The sequence below is a fragment of the Rhamphochromis sp. 'chilingali' genome (genome assembly GCF_963969265.1).
Source record: "Rhamphochromis sp. 'chilingali' genome assembly, chromosome: 3".
Lineage (NCBI taxonomy): Eukaryota > Metazoa > Chordata > Actinopteri > Cichliformes > Cichlidae > Rhamphochromis > Rhamphochromis sp. 'chilingali'.
The window spans coordinates 23,423,986-23,443,843 of NC_137931.1; the positions used below are offsets into that span (position 1 = coordinate 23,423,986).

General features: G+C 40.4%; 1 protein-coding gene across 2 annotated transcripts; it reads right to left on the minus strand.

Moving 5' to 3' along the window:
• Positions 1 to 7,327: 7,327 nt before the first annotated feature.
• Positions 7,328 to 19,052, minus strand: LOC308394012 (ly6/PLAUR domain-containing protein 1-like). Of its 2 annotated transcripts, XM_080878106.1 has the most exons (5): positions 18,782 to 19,052; positions 14,433 to 14,567; positions 14,046 to 14,108; positions 10,923 to 11,183; positions 7,328 to 8,546 (listed from the first exon to the last, which is right to left on the minus strand). In XM_080878106.1, the coding sequence occupies exons 1-4, from the start codon at positions 18,828 to 18,830 to the stop codon at positions 10,948 to 10,950; spliced, it is 483 nt and encodes a 160-aa protein (XP_080734232.1). In that variant the 5' UTR covers positions 18,831 to 19,052; the 3' UTR covers positions 7,328 to 8,546; positions 10,923 to 10,947. The 2 variants fall into 2 exon arrangements, with proteins under 2 accessions (XP_080734232.1, XP_080734233.1); XM_080878107.1 differs by lacking the exon at positions 14,046 to 14,108.
• Positions 19,053 to 19,858: the final 806 nt, after the last annotated feature.

Here is a 19,858-nt window from a genome sequence, read left to right on the forward strand (position 1 = left end):
GCGTAAGTGCAGTCCAGACACGACAATGTTCACAGCTGAGAGCAAAATGTAAATAAACCTGCACCCAACATTTAAAGTGGGAAAGTGTCACCACAGTGTGAAAAATAATCATGCGACATATATAAGTACTGTTAGTAAAATAACAATAAATGTAACTGATGATTAGTTTGGTGTTCAACAACTTTCCAGCTCCATATTTTAATTTTAGACTCTACTAGAAGAGCTTTGCATGATTAACAGTTCAAAATAATCCTTATTTATCTGATGCTCAGCCTTAGTGGAGCCACTCAGGTATTTCCGCTCCTCTTCCTTTCAGACAACTTTCTTCTTGTTGGCTGCCCTCTCAAATGGAAGGTTTAAACATCAAGTGTGCAGGACATCTGTGCTCACAAACAGAGCTGTATGCCACAGATGACCATGTTATGGATGTCTGTTTTTTAAAAAGAATCACACAGAGCCAGAAATGGAAATATTTGAGTGCAGTGATCTCATTTGTTGTATTAAAATAAACAGTTTGAGATGATGAAGATGATCAGAAGATGGTGCACTGTGGTCATAAAGGGATGGACATGGTCAGTAAATATACTCAGGTAGGCTGTGGTGTTTAAACGATGCTCAGCTGCTGTATCCCATCTGTCACAACCATGCTACATATAGAGTCACTTAAATCACCTTTCTTCCTCATTCTGATGCTCAGTGTTATCTTCAGCAGGTCACCTTGACCATGTCTGCATGAACATCAGGCTGGGTGGTCATATGCAAAGTTAAATCTAGCAAACAGGGATTTAAAGCATAAAAACATTATAGACTCTCTGTTGTAAAAGAATCCTTTTGAAATGCCATTAAAATTGGCATTTTTTTAGCCAACTAAATGTAATAAAAACAAATGTGAATTTAAAGCTTGAATAATGCTTTGATATGACTGTTTCTTAATAATCAGGTAAATAAATGCTATAGCACCCCCGTGTGGCCAAAAAACAATGTAAGGTTCAAAAGTCTGTTATAACCAAAATGATATTTATATATGTGTATATAATATAAATATTCCCTCTCTTTTTGGTAATGTTTCATAATTTTTCATAACAATTAGTTTGTCATGTTAAATGCTCTAAAGTTTAAATCTTTATTTCTGTTATTTTTGCACATTTTCCCTTTTATTTTCTTTCAGTTTTAACACATTGAATCAGAATCCGCTTGGTGGCCTCTGAAATATTATGCTGTGTGGACAGAGCTGTGAAAAAGAACCATCTGGGATTTTTTTGGTTTGTTTTATTGTCCTCCCTGCAGCATTGTTGTATGTGCTATAACCACGAAGTACTAAATGGAGGAGAATGTATCCCAGAGGTTGTGCACCACCATTCACCACGTTGTCAAGATGCGGTCCACTGTCTCCAAAATAAAACCTAATATATATAAATATATATGAATAAGTCACACAATAATCAATAATATTACTAGAAGATGGATATGTTGCTGACATAAAATGTATGCAGCATCTTTCTTTTTTCACTTTGAGTTTGCAAATTGAAATAATAATAAAAAAAAAATAAGAACAATATCATCACCATTAATATGAATAATAACAGCATGAATTGGAATTGAATTGAATTATTATCATTAATATTTGTCTTATTATCGTCCTCATGCTGCTGTAGCGTGTGGTGTATAAACATGTATAATGTAACTGCAAAGAGCAGCAGACCTGTTCTGTAACGACCTGTACTTTCTGTGCAAGCTCGATTTTAACGTAGACTTCAAACATTTGCGGTGTTAAAAGTATCCAGCGTTTATTCTTTATGCTGTCTGTCTTTGCAGGTTTTCCCCATATCAAAAATAGAAAGCGACCTCGTCTGCCTCTGTTGACTCCACCAGATAATATCAGTGATTTAGGTCCCATCAGAAGCCAGACGAATTGGTGCCAGCCCTCCACCGGAGGCCCGCTGATAAAGACGATATATGAGCAGGAATGAGCTTTAGGGCTTGATTCTGTCTCTCGAGCACCTTCCCACATTAAAGCCAACCCTATGTCCCGAGAACATCGGCCCTTTGTCCTCAGGCAGACTCATCACTCACACAAGAGTCTCTTCACCACATAGTCTCCCATAAAGGCCCTTGGCTCTGCAGCCTCTGATAGAAACCGTCCTCTTCTCGTTCCTGTGGAGTCTGGCTGCTTAATGAAAAATCTCTATCAAGAACTGTGGCTGAAGCACTTTGTTTCATCTCTGTCAGTGGCAGCAGAGCAGAAGCCGTTATTGAAGAAGGACTTCCTCCCTACATCAAATAAAATAAAACAGCAGAGGCGTGTTTTCTCCTACTGAGGGAAAAACAGCATTTCTGCATCATTGTGAAACAACAGAACTGTACCAACGGGGTAAATAGTATTTAAATGGTGTTAAAGAGGTTTTAATTTAGAATGCAAAGGAAAAGAAAAATACATTTTTGCAAGGTTAAACAGGCATGTGGGAGATAATCCCACAACTCAAGCGCACTGCCTAATGTCCAAAATGCCCTACATTTGTATTAATAGTCTGTTTTTGTCCTGCTTCGGTGGTATTTCCTGCAATGCATTTCTAACACACGCTACAACTCTTCCTGGAAGTCTTTCCACAGGTTCAATGTTTATGGGAGTTATGGAGCGTTCCTTCAGAAGCACATTTGTGAGGTCAGATACTGATGTTGGACGAGAAGGCCTGGCTCACAGTCTCCACTCTAGTTCATCCCATAGGTGTTCTGTTGGGTTGAGGTCAAGTTCATCCACACCAAAATCTCTCCTCCATGTCTTCATGGACCTTGCGTTGTGCACTGGTGTGCAGTCATGTTGTAACAGGAAGACTCCATCCCCAAACTGTTCCCATAAAGTTGGGAGAAAACATCTTCACTGCTCTCCAATGTAAGGCTTGGATATATAGAAGCCGTAAATCATCATGGCATAGAAACCCATTCAGTCAAGCTCTCTATCCACTGTTCTTGAGTTAATCTCAAGGCGATATGAAGTTTGGAGGTCTATAACACTGTGCCGACCCCACTCTGCACTCTTATAGTGTGTCATCCAGAGCTTCATATTTTTGTGTGTCACTCTTTTGAATACTAGAGGGCACCACTGCTCACGTTTTCAAGGCCTTCCACCCTGAGAGTGCATCACTCACTGGAATCACACAAAGAGCAGCTTCTGCACCTTTTAAACAGCCTCTGTTAAATGCAGGGATTTAAAAAAAAAATTTCTTCTACTTGGCCCTCTTTGATTCAGCTGCTTCTCTCTGCTGAGGTGCAGAGTGTATTTAACACTCGTCCGATGCTTGTTAACGTCCACACAGCCACAGATTAATCTCCCCCTTTGCGCTAAATTGTGTTTATTGGCCCCACTTAGTGGAATGGAGATTTGTGTTTGTGCTCTAAAGTGGATTGGAGGGAAGCAGTTTGTGTCAGCTTGACTGCCAAGTCATCAGATTCAGGATCATTATTGGCTCTACCCACTTTCCAGGCCTGACGGTGTAGACAGTGCAATCTGTTAATAGAGTCTCGTCTTAATTTAAGGCCCACAGCTGGGCTTTGATTCGCTGGTTGCAGCTAATGGAATTTAAGGAGGTTGGACACACTGATGGAGGGTTGCTTTCATTTAGTTTAACTATGTGTACAGTATCTGAGGCTAATTGACCCTCTGGAGCTTTTCCGATCTCGCCGTCCTCTCTTGTCCTGCGATCTGTGCCTCCCACACCAGAACTGATCATTTCCTTCTCATTTCCAGACAACAGTAAACAAAAGTAGATGAGTTGAGGTCCCTCGTCAGCTTGAGTATTTCCGCTGCCAGAGTCGTACTGTGACTGCGTCATTAGAGCAAGGCAGAGGAGGGCCTTATTATTTTTAATAATCTCCTGTTTTTTGCTGCTTCTTATCCCCCAGAGGTCTGCAGTCGGCACTTCCCCTCTGTGATCGTCAGCCCTGACTCCCTCGCCCTCCTCCTCCTCCTCCTCCTCCTCCTCCTCCGTATTCATGCTTAATGATGCTCAGTCATACAGGCGCGCCCTCACACTGCAGGACTCTCACTGATGACAGGCACAAAGTTTAAATTGCAGCAGCAACACGCACACACAAACACACAAAACTGAGGTTTAACCTCCCCTAATGTGAGTAACGTTGCCGCGTTCATGATGGCTCCAACAAGCCGACGGTTGTCTTTTCATCGCTTTGCCAAAAATTATTGCATGTTTCTCTCTATAGTCTGCAGGACTCATCGAGTGGGAGCTGCTCTATTGTGTCTCAAACAATGCACCGCTGCATTGTCAGGCGTATAATTGAAAACGGTTACTTGGAAACACTGTTATGGCTCTTACAAGTCAATCATCCATTACTGGTGACGCTTATCATCGCAGCCACAACTGGACTGTCAAAAGCCTTCAAAGCGGTCGGGAAAGAAACTGGAAAAGTAGCTCACGAGGCAGCGTTTAGCACACATGAAGTCACAGCTTAGGGGTGTTCCCACCTGAGAGCTGCTCATTAATAAATTAAATCATCATTTAAACACTGCATTTTGTATTTACACAGGTTATCTTTTATATTAACATGTCCTTGATGATTTGGAACATTTAGGTGCAACAACTATGCAAAACAAAGAAGAAGAAGAAAGATCCCAAAACTAAGAAATCAGGAAGGGGGGAAGCTGATTTTCACAGCAGTGTATTTAAAATGATACACCGAGGAGGAAAACTGTTTTTCCCAGGGAAAAAAATGAATCTGTAGATACATGAGCTGCAAATTCCAAAGACCGAGCTACCAGACAAACAGCCACTCGAAGACAGAGGTGTAAAACAGGTTTGCTGTTCATTCTGATAAAGTCCTCTGTGTGATATAACACTTTTATCACGTTTACACTGTTGGCAGTCTTTCTATCAACTGCAGGTTCACTTAACAAGACTGTGCTTCCTGCTCAATAACGATAAGTGAAAGCAGGCTGCAAACTGTCTGAAATGAATGTCTTGCATGCTCAATCATCCATGTTTATCTGGACGTAGCGTTTTGTGGGAGAAACGTTTCATCACTCGTCCAAATGACTTCTTCAGTCTCAGCTGACTGCAGGTTTCCCCAATCTTATAAACAGTACATCTGCACAATAGCTGAAACTAGCCGACTGAAAGAACAATGGGCTGTGAGGTCAGTTCCTTGATCATGGGCTAGTTTCAGTTATTGTGCAGATGTACTGTTTATAAGATTGGGGAAACCTGCAGTCAGCTGAGACTGAAGAAGTCATTTGGACGAGTGATGAAACGTTTCTCCCACAAAACGCTACGTCCAGATGAACAACCTTCTGGGATGTCTGAAATAAAAAATGCTGCAAAAACATACATGCATAGTCATTTAAAAAGAACAGTACAGAGACATGTCAGCAAAGTGTGGTTAATTTAATAAAACACCACATCCATGCCGTCCTCGGGCTGGCTGTTCTCAAGGTTAAAGACTCAGAGAGGTTAGGCATACCTAACCCAGCAGGGACCACCAGCAGAGGTGAATATAATTTGGAGTTTCACCCCCTCAAAAAAGTTAATGCCTAGGTGCAGTGAAATTCTAATATCAGACTGGAAGCAGGATGGTTTTATTATGAAAAAGACATTAACGTGTGATAGTCCAGCACAATATTTCATAGACTTTAAAGGTTCCCTGTAATTTCCTAGATAATAATTATGTGGCTGTAAATTTACAGCAATATTCTGTTAAGGGGCTTAATTTGTTTCTAATTACTGCAAAGGAAGAAAAAGAATCTGTGTTCAAAGGAATTTTTTCAACAAATTAACTTTAATTAAGCAGTAACCTCTGTAAGTCGGAGCACAGAAGGTCAGTAGATATATCGTAAATAAAAATGTATGATTAAAGGAATCCATTCATTGTTGATTTCTAAAGGAACATCTACACAGGCATACATTCAGTAACCATCGCTCCTGTGCAGTTGCCCCCTGTGTTACCAAATGTAAGTTTATCATGTTATAAATGCTGATTGGTCATTAGAGAAACTCTTTTCCAATTATGGTAGCAGAGCTGAAAATGGTGCTTGATCTAATAGTACTGGCTGAACTAATAAGAGTTGAGGGTCCGCGGTTGCTTTGTTGAGCAGAGGTGAGGCCGTGCTGCCAAGAACCCCAACCTTTCTTTTACTTTATATTGTTTAGTTTCAGTTTGGTTTTTCCTAGTTTCAGTGTTAGTTTTAGTTGTTTTTTGTTGCTCATGAACACAACCGATCATGGTCATGTTCTCAAGTTCAAGCTGAGCATCAGAAACTGTTGTGATTTGCCACACCACCGTCTGTTTTACGCAGAATGTCTTGCTGTTGGCAGAGGTCAGAGGAGAATGACCATACTGCTTCCAGCTGACAGGAAGGGAACAGCAACTCAAATAACCACTCGTTTCAACCAAGTTATGCAGAAGAGCATCTCAACAGCAGCAGAAGACCACGCCGGGTGCAGCTCCTGTCAGATAAGATCAGGAAACTGAGGCTACAATTCACAGGGGCTCGTCAAAATTGGACAAAAGAAGATTAGAAAAACGTTGCATGGGCTGGTGAGTCTTGATTTCTGCTGCAACATTCACACGGTAGGGTCAAAATTAGGTGTGAACAACATGAAAACATGGATCAGCCTGCTTTCTATCAATTCAGTCTGCTGGTGGTGTAATAGTGTGGGGGATATGTTTTTAGAAAAAGTATAAAGTGGCCAATGAAAGCATTTGTAATGTGCGTGACATTTGTTAGGGGCAGATTTGATAGGTTCAGACTAGCAATTACAATGCAAACACTTGACGACATGCGGACATGCTGGTCTCGATAAATGTCCAGACTGTCTCGGTGCTTGTTGGACAAATTTGACCACACTGACCAAGACTAAAGCCAAGGACATTTCCCTATCCATAAATTATAAATTTAGTTTGTTTTATAAGCACACAATATTGTTTCTGTTTGTTTTTATTGTTATTTCATTTAAATACAATTTCTAATATTTTTAGCTTCTAGTGTCGTTTTAATGAATTATTATTGCTTTGGTCAGAAGTCTTGCAATTTCTTGACAATTTCCCCGCCTTAAATTGTCTTAATTACATAGACCAAGAAGTTTCCAAAAAGTAACAGAGTTATTATTAAATGTTTAATATTTTGCGCTCCATTATCTGTTAAACTTCTTAGTTTTCAAACACAAAGTGAACGAGCTCTTAGAGTGAAATCACAACGTCTTGCTGCTTAACGGCAGTTTTTCTGCAACATTTCTGCAACATTTATTTACATCACATATCAGCAGAATACAGTGTTACTCTTCACAGAAGATCAATAAAAAGACAAAAGTTTATCAGATGGCCCCGTCTCTGACACAGCTTTTTCAAATCTAGAAATAATAAACTCAAGTATGCCTTTCCTCTTGACGTTCTTGAACTGCAGTTTCTTGTCCTGCGCTCTCCTCGGGACCGTTAAAACCTTCACGTGTGGCATTAAAATACAGCGCCGGAGTGTCTGCATCGCCGTCCACAGCACATTCACCACAGAATAAATACGATACGGTACAGATAGCCAACGCAAGCAGCAAAACAAATATCCGTGATAAGAATAAATAGGCAAACAGATCATTTAGAGGCAAATATAAATGCAGAAATTTTCTAAAATGCTCATCTGAACACTGAAATATGAGAATCAAATCAGGTTTCAGTTATGAAATTTGTTTTACAGCATGCAGAGGGAACCGTGATTTTGGGGCCATGAAGGATACTTAAAGGGAAATATGACAGAGATCACCTGAAGCAAGTCTCGAGTGAGAATTTTATTTGTACTTATATTTTTTTCTTATTATTCTGCACTATGTAATATGAAGGTTATGAGACAATTTAATAGATCATTCTACACAGGAATATTAATGCCTACTAATAGTGCTTTATATCGCAGAAGCAACCCTATGATTGACAACGCAGAAACAAAGAGAAATGACGGTTGATAGTGGAGAATAAGCATAAATGTGAAAGGAAGGTGCGAGAGAGCTGGGAAACCTTCAACTTGTTGCCTCAGTCAATGTGCAGTCTTCACGGTAACATATGAGAAATAAAACTAAAGTTTGGCTTCGTAAGGTCAAATCTGTGTATTCAGAGCATAAACAGCCACAGCGTCGACAGGAAAATGAAACCAGCAGCGCCGTTTCAAACCGTAAGACCAGAAAATGAAAAAGCTCAAAAGTATTATAACCTCCACCAGCACTTTTTTTTTTTTTACAGCATCTAATAACCAGAAAATAACTTGAGACCAGCTTCTTCACATAAACACTCCACTTCACAAAAAGCCAAAAGAGAAAAAAAAAAGAGAAAAGAAAGAAAAAAAGGCGAGAGATGACTCAGCCGCATCCTCTTCAAACCCGAGCAATCAATGATTCACAAAGCTCTGTATGCTTTCACTTCTCCGGGGTTTCAGTGTCACTCTCAGCGGTTACGCCATTTTATCAATAACACTGACAGTTTTCCATAAAGCTGAGAAGCTACGAAGCCGATGTGGTGTCCAAATCTCCTCGTAAGGTCCAGACCCCGGGATGAACCTGTGGCAACAAAAAGCACATCGTATGTATTTGTTTAAAAAGAAAGAAAGAAAGAAAAAGAAAACACTATCTTAAAACAGTAACTTTGAAACCATTTCTGTGTGTGTTTAGTCTTTTCACCTTCATGCTAAATATCTCACAGCCAGTGAACTCAGGCAACACATACGATCCGACACTCGCTGTTTTGTTGAATTTTGGTTGAAATCAGGGCTTTGTGCACTCCACTCACATTCATTTATTAAAAGATGAGAAAAATTATTTGTTTAGGGCCTCCAAACTGTTGCAAAGCAGGAAAAGCAGTTATCACTGTAGAGAGCAGCATTAAGATTTCCCTTAGCTAATTTAAGAGTAATAGATTGAGGACATATGCTAATTTGCTTTCTAGTGCATATCAAATGAGACGATTGATACTAGTCTCACATCTGCCCATTACGTTTACAGCCAGATGGTAGTTAGCTCAGCTAATCACTGGAAAAAAGGGGAAAACAATCCCCCTCGCTCTGTCTAGAAGACAAGAGTCACCTACCTTCACTTCTAAAACTGTCAAAATGACATAACAAGACTTGTTTGTTTAATCTGTTAAAGAAGCACAGTGTTCTTTGTCACCCAGGTCAGGTTCCTCTCATAGCTTCCAGGTTTTGTGCACAACTAAGACAACCTGTTGTGAGCTATAACTAAAGCAGGGGCGGGCAACTCCATGCCTAGAGGGCCGGTGTCCTGCAGGTTTTTGAATGAACACAGCTGATTTAAATGGCTAAATTACCTCCTCAACATTTCTTGAAGTTCTCCGGAGGCCTGGTAATGAACTAATCATGTGATTCAGGTGTGTTGACCCAGGGTGAGATCTAAAATCTGCAGGACACCGGCCCTCGAGGCCTGGAGTTGCCCACCTCTGAACTAAAGCATTAACTCACACTTGATCAGCTTTACCTAAAAGAGGGCCGACAAAAGGTCCTGTACCTAGTTTAGCTCCATCTCTCTGTGGTGAAGCTACAGGCTGAGCTCATACACTGTATATATAAGACGGATGGCCCACCATAACATTACCCAGTGATTTGTAGACTATCCATTGAGGCTTTGAGTTTGGTACTTCATCCCTTGCAGTACTGTCCATACCTTTAATCATGCTTAACTCGAAGCCAAGGAAAAACCAACCACATGGAGAGCAGTTGCTGGAGGTTGCTGATTTTTACCAGGAGAAATTGGTAGCAAAGAGGGTGCTGTGCCAAAACTTCCTTGAGATTGCTTTGACTGCTAGCAGACTGCTGTTGATACCTGTGGTTTACACGGAAGATGCTGACCTGTCTGCAAACACTTACCAACTACTTCCCAATCTTTAGTAAAATTTGCAAAAGATGCAAACCAGACACAGAGAATCTTTGCCTTCAAAGTAAATGTTGTACCTTTTTGATGCAAGCAACACATTAAAAAAGGAGATACCTTTATTTGGTCATTGCATTTCTAGTTTCCATTGCATTATTTGTAGTTTTCCCACTGTTTGATTTGTTTGCAGCTAAGTCGGTGTCTCTCATGTCAGCTACTGACAATCCTGGCAAACGGCTAGTGACTAAAGCAATCAAAAGGAGACCTCTTTGAATGCTACCAACAAAAGCAATCATGATCTCACTGGTTGAGGAATACAGATTCTTCCCTTGGCACCGGTGGTTGCCAGATGGTTGCAGACTGGTCCCTAACTGAGGTTTTAATAAAACTGAAATGATGGAGTGTCAGAAAAATTAAGTTTTACTGAAAAGAAACAAACCAAAGCTTCTTTTTTTTTCGGTGTGGGGGGGAGATGCTTTGAGCATGTGTATATCTGATTTAAAGGTACTCGGGGGACTGGCTTCCTTTTGCAGTGACCTTCACCAAGTGGCCATTCAAGGAACTGGGGTTTTTGTTACTTGGGCTTTATTTTAGAAGTAGAAGTTCAGCAGCAATAGATCACTGGCTCTGCAGTACGGAATATCCCTGTTTATATCACCTATTTATGGAAAAATATACTCCGCATGAATGATGGATGCACTTTCCTTGTGTGCAAGGTGAGAGCAAAGCAAAAGTGTCTAAAACCTACATTTTTTTTAATGGCCCCATGGGCAAATTTGTAAAAACCCTTTGGTCTTTGCAGAAATCTGTGGATAAATGTCTCTTGGCCCTGATTTGAGTAATTACTGTCGTGTTTGATAAGCTCAGTGCCTCAGTCATTTTGGGTCACACTGATTTAAAAAAAAAACCCAAAAAAACCCACATTAAATCTACCGTCTTATTATCCCCTCGCTTATGTGGTTTTAACACCATGCTTTCTTTTACAAACTTGACTTTAATTCTGATTGGAAAGGTAAATTCTTTTAAATGGTTTAGACAGAAAACAAACTGTACAGCGAAGTTGTGGCGGGAACATCATCTACGTCAGTAGGAGGAGCAGCAGTGCGAGCAGGAAAAGAAGAAGAGGCCGGTTCGTCTGCAGGGTGGTCGTTGCCGCCGAGTTGGTGGGACGCTTCCTCTTGGGGCCGTTGCAGAGTGGGGTGTTGCAGCAGGAGATGCAGACTGAATTCAACCTGCCGGTGCAGAACTGCTGGTAGCCAGAGGAGGCGATGAGGCAAGCCCCCGAGGATGCACACGATTTCCGATAATGTATCCCTGAAAATAATAATCAAGAGCTCTCTAAATGTTTCCAGTGTTCAAACAGAAAAAATAGTAAAAATAGTAAAAGAGATTCCAGTAGTTGGAAATGCATTTAACAAAAGTTGCAAAGAAATGTGGATTCATTGTCCCTGCTGTAATAAGATTGCTTAGACTCAACTTATAAGAGCTGCAGTACTTTATTGTCCTATTTGGACTTTGAAAGTACTGATTTCCTGTCTCCTTTTATTAACTAACGTTGTGCGGTGAGGGACAATTTGTTTCTGCGATGTGTTGGAAAAATGCTTTTTATTCACTCTGCACTTTCTGACTTCTTTATCAAGTAACCTTTCTCTATCTGGTACCTATTGCTGTTATTTGTTATGTTTTTCTACGGTATGCTTGATATAGGAAGCATTTTGTCATCTATGTGGTATTGTTACTGTATTATTCATGTGGTTGTTTCTGTTGTCTGCAAATGAAACATTCCTTTGCTGTGTGGATTAAATCAAATTCAGATAAATTCAATTTCTGCAGCAGGGAGTTCCATTAAGTGGAAAGGCAGGAAAAATGTGCATCTTAGCATTTTTTCCCCTTGATAGTGCTTGTTTGGTATGTGGTAATAAGGCACATGTTTCTACAGAACTGCTTCTCTGTCTGTCAAGGTAAAGCCTAAAATTACTATCTGAGGCAATGCTATGAGGGATCAATGTTTTACTCAAGGACACCACGCAAGGCTACTTTGTTGCAAGCACTGAACCTATAAACTTCCAATTATAAGACACTTCATCAAGCCACGTGCTGTCTGAGATTTGACAACTAATAGGAAAAATCTGATAAGCCAATCAATGATAAGTTTGTTATCTGAAGGGACTTTTGCAGGTAGCTGCAAACATAATATTGACAGTCTGTAAAAATAAAGAATATTTTTACTTCAAATACTAGGCTGCAAACATGTTAGGGAAAGCAAATGCACAATACCGTGTAAAGATGGAGTAGTTGAAAAATAAACATCCCCAAATTTAGTAAAAATTGAGCAAAAAACAGATTACAGTCACTAATGTTGGTTTAATTTCTGATTTGCATAATATCAGAAATTAAACTGATATTAATATATATATATTAACATAATTGTTAAGGCAGGAAAAACATTTACACAATAAAATGATAATTAATGATGTGCTTTAGCCTTGGATTAATTATATTAATATCAGTACTACAACGGAAGATTTTTCTTTTTTTTTTAAAATCGAGCTATATGTAAACACCAAAATCCAACAAAGAACAGGTTACTGTTGACAGTTGTAACTCAGATTCTAATAGCATTTTGCACAAGCTCCCACTCGGGTCTTTAAATAAGAGTGAACAAAGCAAACTGATAGCTAATGACTGTTTGGGCCTTAGAAGCAATGTTACAAAAATATGTTTGATACTAGGTTAATTAATATCTAGATTAAATAAAAATACATTTGTTACATGGAAGAAATTGAACTAAAGGAACAGGACTGAATAAAACTGAAAATGTTTTTTTCCCAACACTATAATAGAAAAGACTTTTAGAAGAACTAGCCGTTGTCTGTGCACATCTTTTGATTATGTTAGCTGGGGATGCTAAAGTGTAAACGTCCTCAAAATGTAATGAAAATCACGTTAATAATTTCTGTTTAGAAACTGAGAGCACCTTGGATCTTTCACAGCTCTTTAAATAAGATTTAACTCAACAACCTTAAAGTTAATGATGAGCTTTGGTCTTTGAAGAAATGCTATGCTAATACTTTTCATACTTGGCTATGCTAGTTAGCCAAACAGATGTTAGCAGATAAATACACAGATAAATGTACAGATAAATATTTTATGGAAGCTTGATTTTGCTACTGAATTTTAATTATTTAGTTTTACCATCAATAAATTAAAATGTTAGATAGCATCTCAAAACAAAAAAAAAAACTTGAAATTTCGAATTAGATATGCCAAAATTTTAACTTGAAATTTTAAGATACTCAGTAAGTTCAAATTTTGAGATAGCTCAAAATAATATTCTGGTGCCCAAAACAAATTAAACTTCCTACCTTATACTGCTCTGGATGTGAAATAAAAGTTCAAACGCTACACCCGTATTGTGGTTGTATCCACTTTTCCTTTTATTATTTCATATTTATACATTTTTAGACAATAAATGGAGGTTTGTTAATCTTTTTTTGCATTTTCTACCACATGACCCCTGGTAGGTTTCCTAGTTTGGAATTTTAAAAAAATGTCTGCTTAAAAAATTGTCCCACCTCTTTTCCAAACTGTCAGTTTTTTTCACTCTATAGACTGAGCTATTTTATTTCTTGTAAGGCGGCACAAAACTAATCTAATCTCAGTGGCAGCTGAATGAAAGCCTCTTGTCTTTGACAAATGAGCTGAATGAAGTAGTTTCAGTCAGCTGGGGTTTTGGATCAGCAAAACAACATCACAATACAAATAAGGCTTATGTGAAAACGAGCCTGCAAATAAAAAAAAAAAAGCAATGGATGGGAACGTTTATGTAGGTTTACAACTGGAACATTTTTACACACTGTACCACAGCCCAGTGTCCCCTCTGTGATACCGAGTCCTACACCAGAGTCAGCCTACACATCAGTCAGTGCTTCTCTTTTCCTTCAAAGCAGAGCAAAGGAACTAAATTACAGATAACAATATCTATTTCACTGAAAATCACAGGAGATTGCTCTTTTGGACCAGTCAATAAGACACAACGATTAACAGGTATTTTGGGATGGAAGAAGTTGGGTATCCTTGGGTACTTTCTTTTTTGTCACTAATGACAGAGAAAATTACACACATCTGCAAACATCACAGTTAATTTAAAGAGTTGTTTATGTAGGCTCCACTTACGTGACTTGAAAATAAAAGTCATGCTACGACCAAAACGAGCGTAGTCAATTACGGCAGCCTCACCTAAATGGCAGAGAAGAAAACTTAAGAAGTCACGTTCTCTCTGAGCGATGTGTTTTCAGTTTCATCTCTGGTTTCCAGACGGTCACCTTCCTTCTTTCTACTGATAGACAGAAACTCTATCTTTGTACTTTTGGCTGGCTCAGACTGTGCATTAATCCCAGTCTCTCAACCTTTATGGACTCTGTTCTGGAGCGCGTAAAGGAATGAGAAAACCAAGAAAGACATTCCTCCATCAAGCATACATAATTCTGTAATCTCTGTAACGTTGGGGCCTCTACTGAGGCATTGCCAGACTTCATGAGCTAACAACGAGAAGCGGCTTACCATCAGATTTGACCAGCACCTCCTTCTGGCACATGTCCTGTACGTTGACGGTACAGTTGACGATGTACTCTGGCGTGGAGCAGTCATTGTGCTTCATCTCCTCACACTGGTAGCACTGAATCTGAAGGGTATCTCCTGCCACACAGAGTGGAAGCAGAAATGTTCAGTTATTGCAGGACTGTTTTTGTTTCCCGCCCTACAGAGTTCTTCACGTGGATAATCAATCCTCCCGTCACAGCTTGATAAGCAAAGGAATGCGTTTAACATTTGTTTTTTTGTCAAATGTCAAAAGCGCGGAGCTTAAAAACTTGGCTAGATTTTTTTATCTTGTGAAGAAAATGAGAAAGATAGGCCTAGCCACTGTTTCCAAGAGGTTTGCAAACTCAAGATTAGCAGCAGGTGGAATCTTAGCTTCCTGAGAGATCGGTTGAATAAACTTTGATATTACTTATTGATACTTTAAAGACTTAAAAATATGCCCATAAGCTGCATTCTTCTATTATGCACCACTGAGTGATAATGAATGATGCTCTGTGATTAATGTGACTGTGCAAAGCTATGAAATTTCAAGCAATATGATTTTTTAATTTTCCAATCATTACCTAGAACTTGAATCTAGCGTTTGAGTCCATCAAACGATCAGAAAAAGTGTTTACTGAGGTCGTAAACCAAGGAGAGTGTGTACAATCTGAAAAGCAATAGCAGACACCCCCTGCCGGCCATTAAATTAAGTCACTTGGTCCACGAGTATTGCCTGCTTTTAAACTCATTTTCAGGTGTTTTGGTTTTTTTTCTCTCCTCCCCCCCTTCTCACCGTCTCTTCTCCCCTTTGGTTTTCTTTCTCTCCCTCTCTTTCTTTCATTCTTTCTCCCTGTCCTATCCCCCAGTCATGTCTGTCCCGTTTGTAGCAACCGAAAATAAAATAAATTCATACTTATAATAAAGGTCAATCAAATGGACCAATATGGCAAGGCCATGATGATCCAAATCAAATCAAATCAAATCACTTTTATTGTCACATCACATGTGCAGGTACATTGGTACAGTACATACGAGTGAAATTCTTGTGTGCGAGCTTCACAAGCAACAGAGTTGTGCAAAATACAATAACATAAACAGGCAAAATACAAGAATGGCTACATCTGAAACTAATAAATATATGTACAATATATAATGGTATATGCATTTCTGGATGTGTATACTAAATGTTTTCCACGTGTGTGTGTGTGTGTGTGTGTGTGTGTGTGTGTGTGTGTGTGTGTGTGTGTGTGTGTGTGTGTGTGTGTGTGTGTATACACATATTTTACAATTTAAATAGAGTAAACAATAAAATAAAATATATAAAAATATACAGAGTTGAGACATGTGCAAAACAGTGGCATTACTGTACAGTATGGAGTGCATAATGTTGAAGTTCCAGTAGTGAAGCTGAGGTGTCTATGACGTGTTCAGCAGTCTGATGGCCTGGTGGAAGAAGCTGTCTCTCAGTCTGCTGGTTCGGGACCGGATGCTGCAGAACCTCCTTCCTGAGGGAAGTAGTCTGAACAGTTTATGGCTGGGGTGACTGGAGTCCTTGATGATCCTCCCCGCTTTCCTCAGGCAGCGCTTCCTGTAGATGTCTTGGAGGGAGGGAAGCTCACCTCCAATTATCTGTTCAGAGCACCGCACTACTCGCTGGAGAGCTTTGCAGTTGTAAAATTGGTAAAATAAATCCGCTTGGCATCTTTCTTGGCCTTAAGACAACAATTCTGATGGCTAAAGATCCAAACGGGACACAAAAAAACAAACAAACAAAAAAAACTCATTTTCAGTCCCAGTTTAACTTAACAACGAGTGTCTACAGCCACCTGTAAAACACGGTGGAGGCTCTGTCATGGTTTGGGGCAGCATTTCAGCCAGTGGTGTTAGAGATCTTGTCAAAATGAATATATTTTGAACACAGAAAACTACCGTCAGATTTTGATCCGCCATGCAAAACCATCTGGAAAGTGTCTAATTGGCAACAGCTACATTTATTTGATTGACTGGCCTCTCCAGAGCCTGGACCTCAGTGACTCAGACAACAGGGTTTTTCACACCTCCCCCTCCTCTCAGTGGCGTTATGCACCATAGCAACTGGCCACCACAGGTGTGTGGTGATGTCACCCTTTCTCCCTCACTGTAAACCTAATCATGGCTGATCCTGTGAGTGTGTACGGGCTTCAGCCTGTCCTCTTCAAACAGCAGCTTTAAAGCAAGTCAGGATAGGCGTTATTCGTCATATGAACAGCACAGGTGACGACTGATGAAGTTTGCCAGACTTTTCTCAAGTTTGAAGCTGCTCTTCACAGGACTATTTTTCTTGGATTATTGATAATTGTTCACAGTATCTGTGAATCAGGGCTGTGTGTTTATTTCATCCCCTGTGTTCTCCCAGAGTTGAGCAATAGATGCTTGTACAGATTTTAGCACATATACCATTTGTTCAACGGTATATTTGCTCCAAACATGACTAATGGCGCTCCACGAGAGCGCTCTGTCATCTTTTTATCTCCCGCTGGGTGTTTTGACTTTACGCCTACAAGCAGATGGACAGTGACAAGGTCTCCTGACTGCACGAAGCACATAAAAGCACATGTTTTTCTTTGCTCTCTTTTATTGGATGTCTCGAGTGTCAGCAGAGAGGTTATAAATTCACACAGAATAAGCCGTAAAGAAAACACATCAGCAAAGCTCAGAGTGGCTGTTCTTAATTCCCTGGTAACCCGTGGATTTTATAGCTGATAAAACTCCATTTACAACACAAAGCTGCCGCGTTAAATGTAATCTGCCAGTGCATAGATGACCCATCTGCATCCTCATCCCCTGAGGTACTAAAACCAGGGTCCAGATTGCTACGGCAACCTCTTGTAAATATACAAATGCACTTTTATGTGGGTTTTTGCCAATTTCATCTGCCGCTTTTTTTTAACTTACCAGCAGAGGCACCTGCAGACCCCACAGGAGCTGTTCAAAGACCTACTCGGTCCTCATTTTTCAAATAAATCATTCTGTTCTTTGCATGTTCTCTGTGGAGCGTTAAAAGATCAGCTCTAATTTAAAAGGTGGACTGGACTCCGTCAGTCATTGCAGATGCAGCAGACATATTTCTTTTGCAGTCATCAAGCTAAATCGTGAGGATTAATTTGAAATACATATATTCAGCCTTTATTTTGAAAGAGCACCATAGGCCTTTATTAACTTTTATACTGTATGAGAAAAAATGAGCCCAGAAATCACAAAAATATTTATTCTTCTCCTATTGCCAGAAACCTTGAGATGCCTCATGCTCTGCAGAGATCTGCTCAAACCGTGAGGCAAAAAGAAAGCGAGTGTAAGTAAACATATGAATTAGACATCACAGTGCCCACAATGACGTTGTAGTCCTGTTTAAGTGACTGCTACGGTTGGAAATCAGATGATCTACAGACTCAGTGCCACCTCTCTGCATCATAACTAAAAGCAAAGTCTATAAATTTATATAATCAAATCTCAGCATTTTTCATCAGATCACTGCGTATGCTCACTTACTGCTCCATGCTAGGATATCTTCATCAGAGCAGCTCAAAAATCCATCCCTGCAGAAACGCCTGCTCTAAACATCCCACTCAAGCTTATAGATATCACTGGTGCAATCATTTAAATGGCAGCAAGCATTCACCTCCAACTTTAAAGGTCCTCATATCATATCCACCACCACAACACCACCCTAAAACATTTAAACCAAGCAAAACCTGCAGACTCCTGAAATCAGGACACCAGAGCAGCATCCAGCTCCCGAGCTCTGCTCATCACTTCTAGAAAACTGCTTCAAATCCCCCGTTTTCTTAGTTCCGCTAAAGAAAACAGACCACAAACCACATCCTTTTTGCTACTTCTATATCGCCATCCTCTGAACTCCAATCACCTGACGCACTTCGGAACAACTAAATACTATCAGCGCGATGTGGCAGAAAGTCATGCAGCAGCGGGAACAAGCGGCTCGCACTTTTAAAGGGCGTCATTGGCGTGGATCTGTGTTACTATTGTTCCCACTTTGCTCCAAAATGAGCTCGGGGTGTGTGAGGTGTGGGGTGGGGAGGGGGGCACTCCTTCTCCAAAACCATAAATCCTTCCTGCTGTTTCTCCACTTATCTAAAAACATCTGGAAAGATTCTCTTTTTTTATTCTTTATCTATTGGCACAAAGACGAGTCTCCAAAATGTTACACCGGCTATAAAGTAAAGTTCATCTCGACTGGCTCTAAACGAAGTCTGCATTTCCTCTCTGTGCGTGGACATGACTTCTATCATCATACGAGACCACTGCGGTCTCCCCAAAGTTGCACCTACCCGCATCGAGGAGGACTCCGAGCAAAGTCGCGAAAACGAGCAGACGCATTCTCTCCCAAATGATGCTCGGAGGGGAAACATGAAGAGAAGAAGAATGGGGGGACAAACACGCGTGGACTCCCTGAGGTTGTTATAAGACAAGGAGGTCGACCCGCCGCAGAGGCAGCCCGGACTCGGATCCGCTCATCCTCCCGGCTGACTGAAGTGACAGCGAAGAAAAAGAGAGAGAGGGGAGGAGAAGTAGTAGAAGAAGAAGCTCCTGCCCGCAAAGTGCGCGTCTCCTCTCCACGCAGCGCGACTGGAGACAGATCCGGAGCGCAGAAATCATAAAGCGCAGCCACGTGACTGGAGCGCACAGTTGGCGTTTCCATTTCTCATCCTGTGCCCGCGCACTAATTGCGCATCATTACTTGTTATCCTCTCACCGTGACTCTTTCTCGGCGCTGGCGTGTGGATTTGGATAACAAATAAAATCCCCCGTGCGCAAAACTTGGATTGGCGCGTTTTGGTGCTTCCTAACAGCTCGCCAGAATATTTCAGTGAATGGAGTCCGTAGCCCCCGCAAAGGGAAACACTTTCCCCTCGTCTGCTTTTAAGATCTTTCAGTCACGTCAGACTCTCAGTGGCCTGGATCACATAGCACGCGACGTGTATGTTTTTTAATGGCGTAAATAGTCCGCGTGCAGACGCACATTTTAATATTAATTAATGTAACTGAGTCAGCTCTAAGGTGGGGTGGAGGGCCACGGTGCGTTTACTATTACTCTTATTCACGCCATGTAATCGCCATGAACTTATTAATGACGTATCATGTGATCATTTTACTTTGGAAAATAAAAGATGTAATGTGAACATTTTTATCTGCGCGCGCGTGTGTGTCACTGAATGCATTTAACTCCGTTTTATTTATATCGCACCAAACAATCACTTTACACCGTGAAGTAAAGACCCTACACTAATAGATTGATTTATCTATTGATAATTATCACTGAATCACTGTAACTGTACCTGCCTGTGTGCACTGAGCTAAACTTTGTTATTTAAGTAACGTCTGTCAGTTCAAACTACACAGAGCAG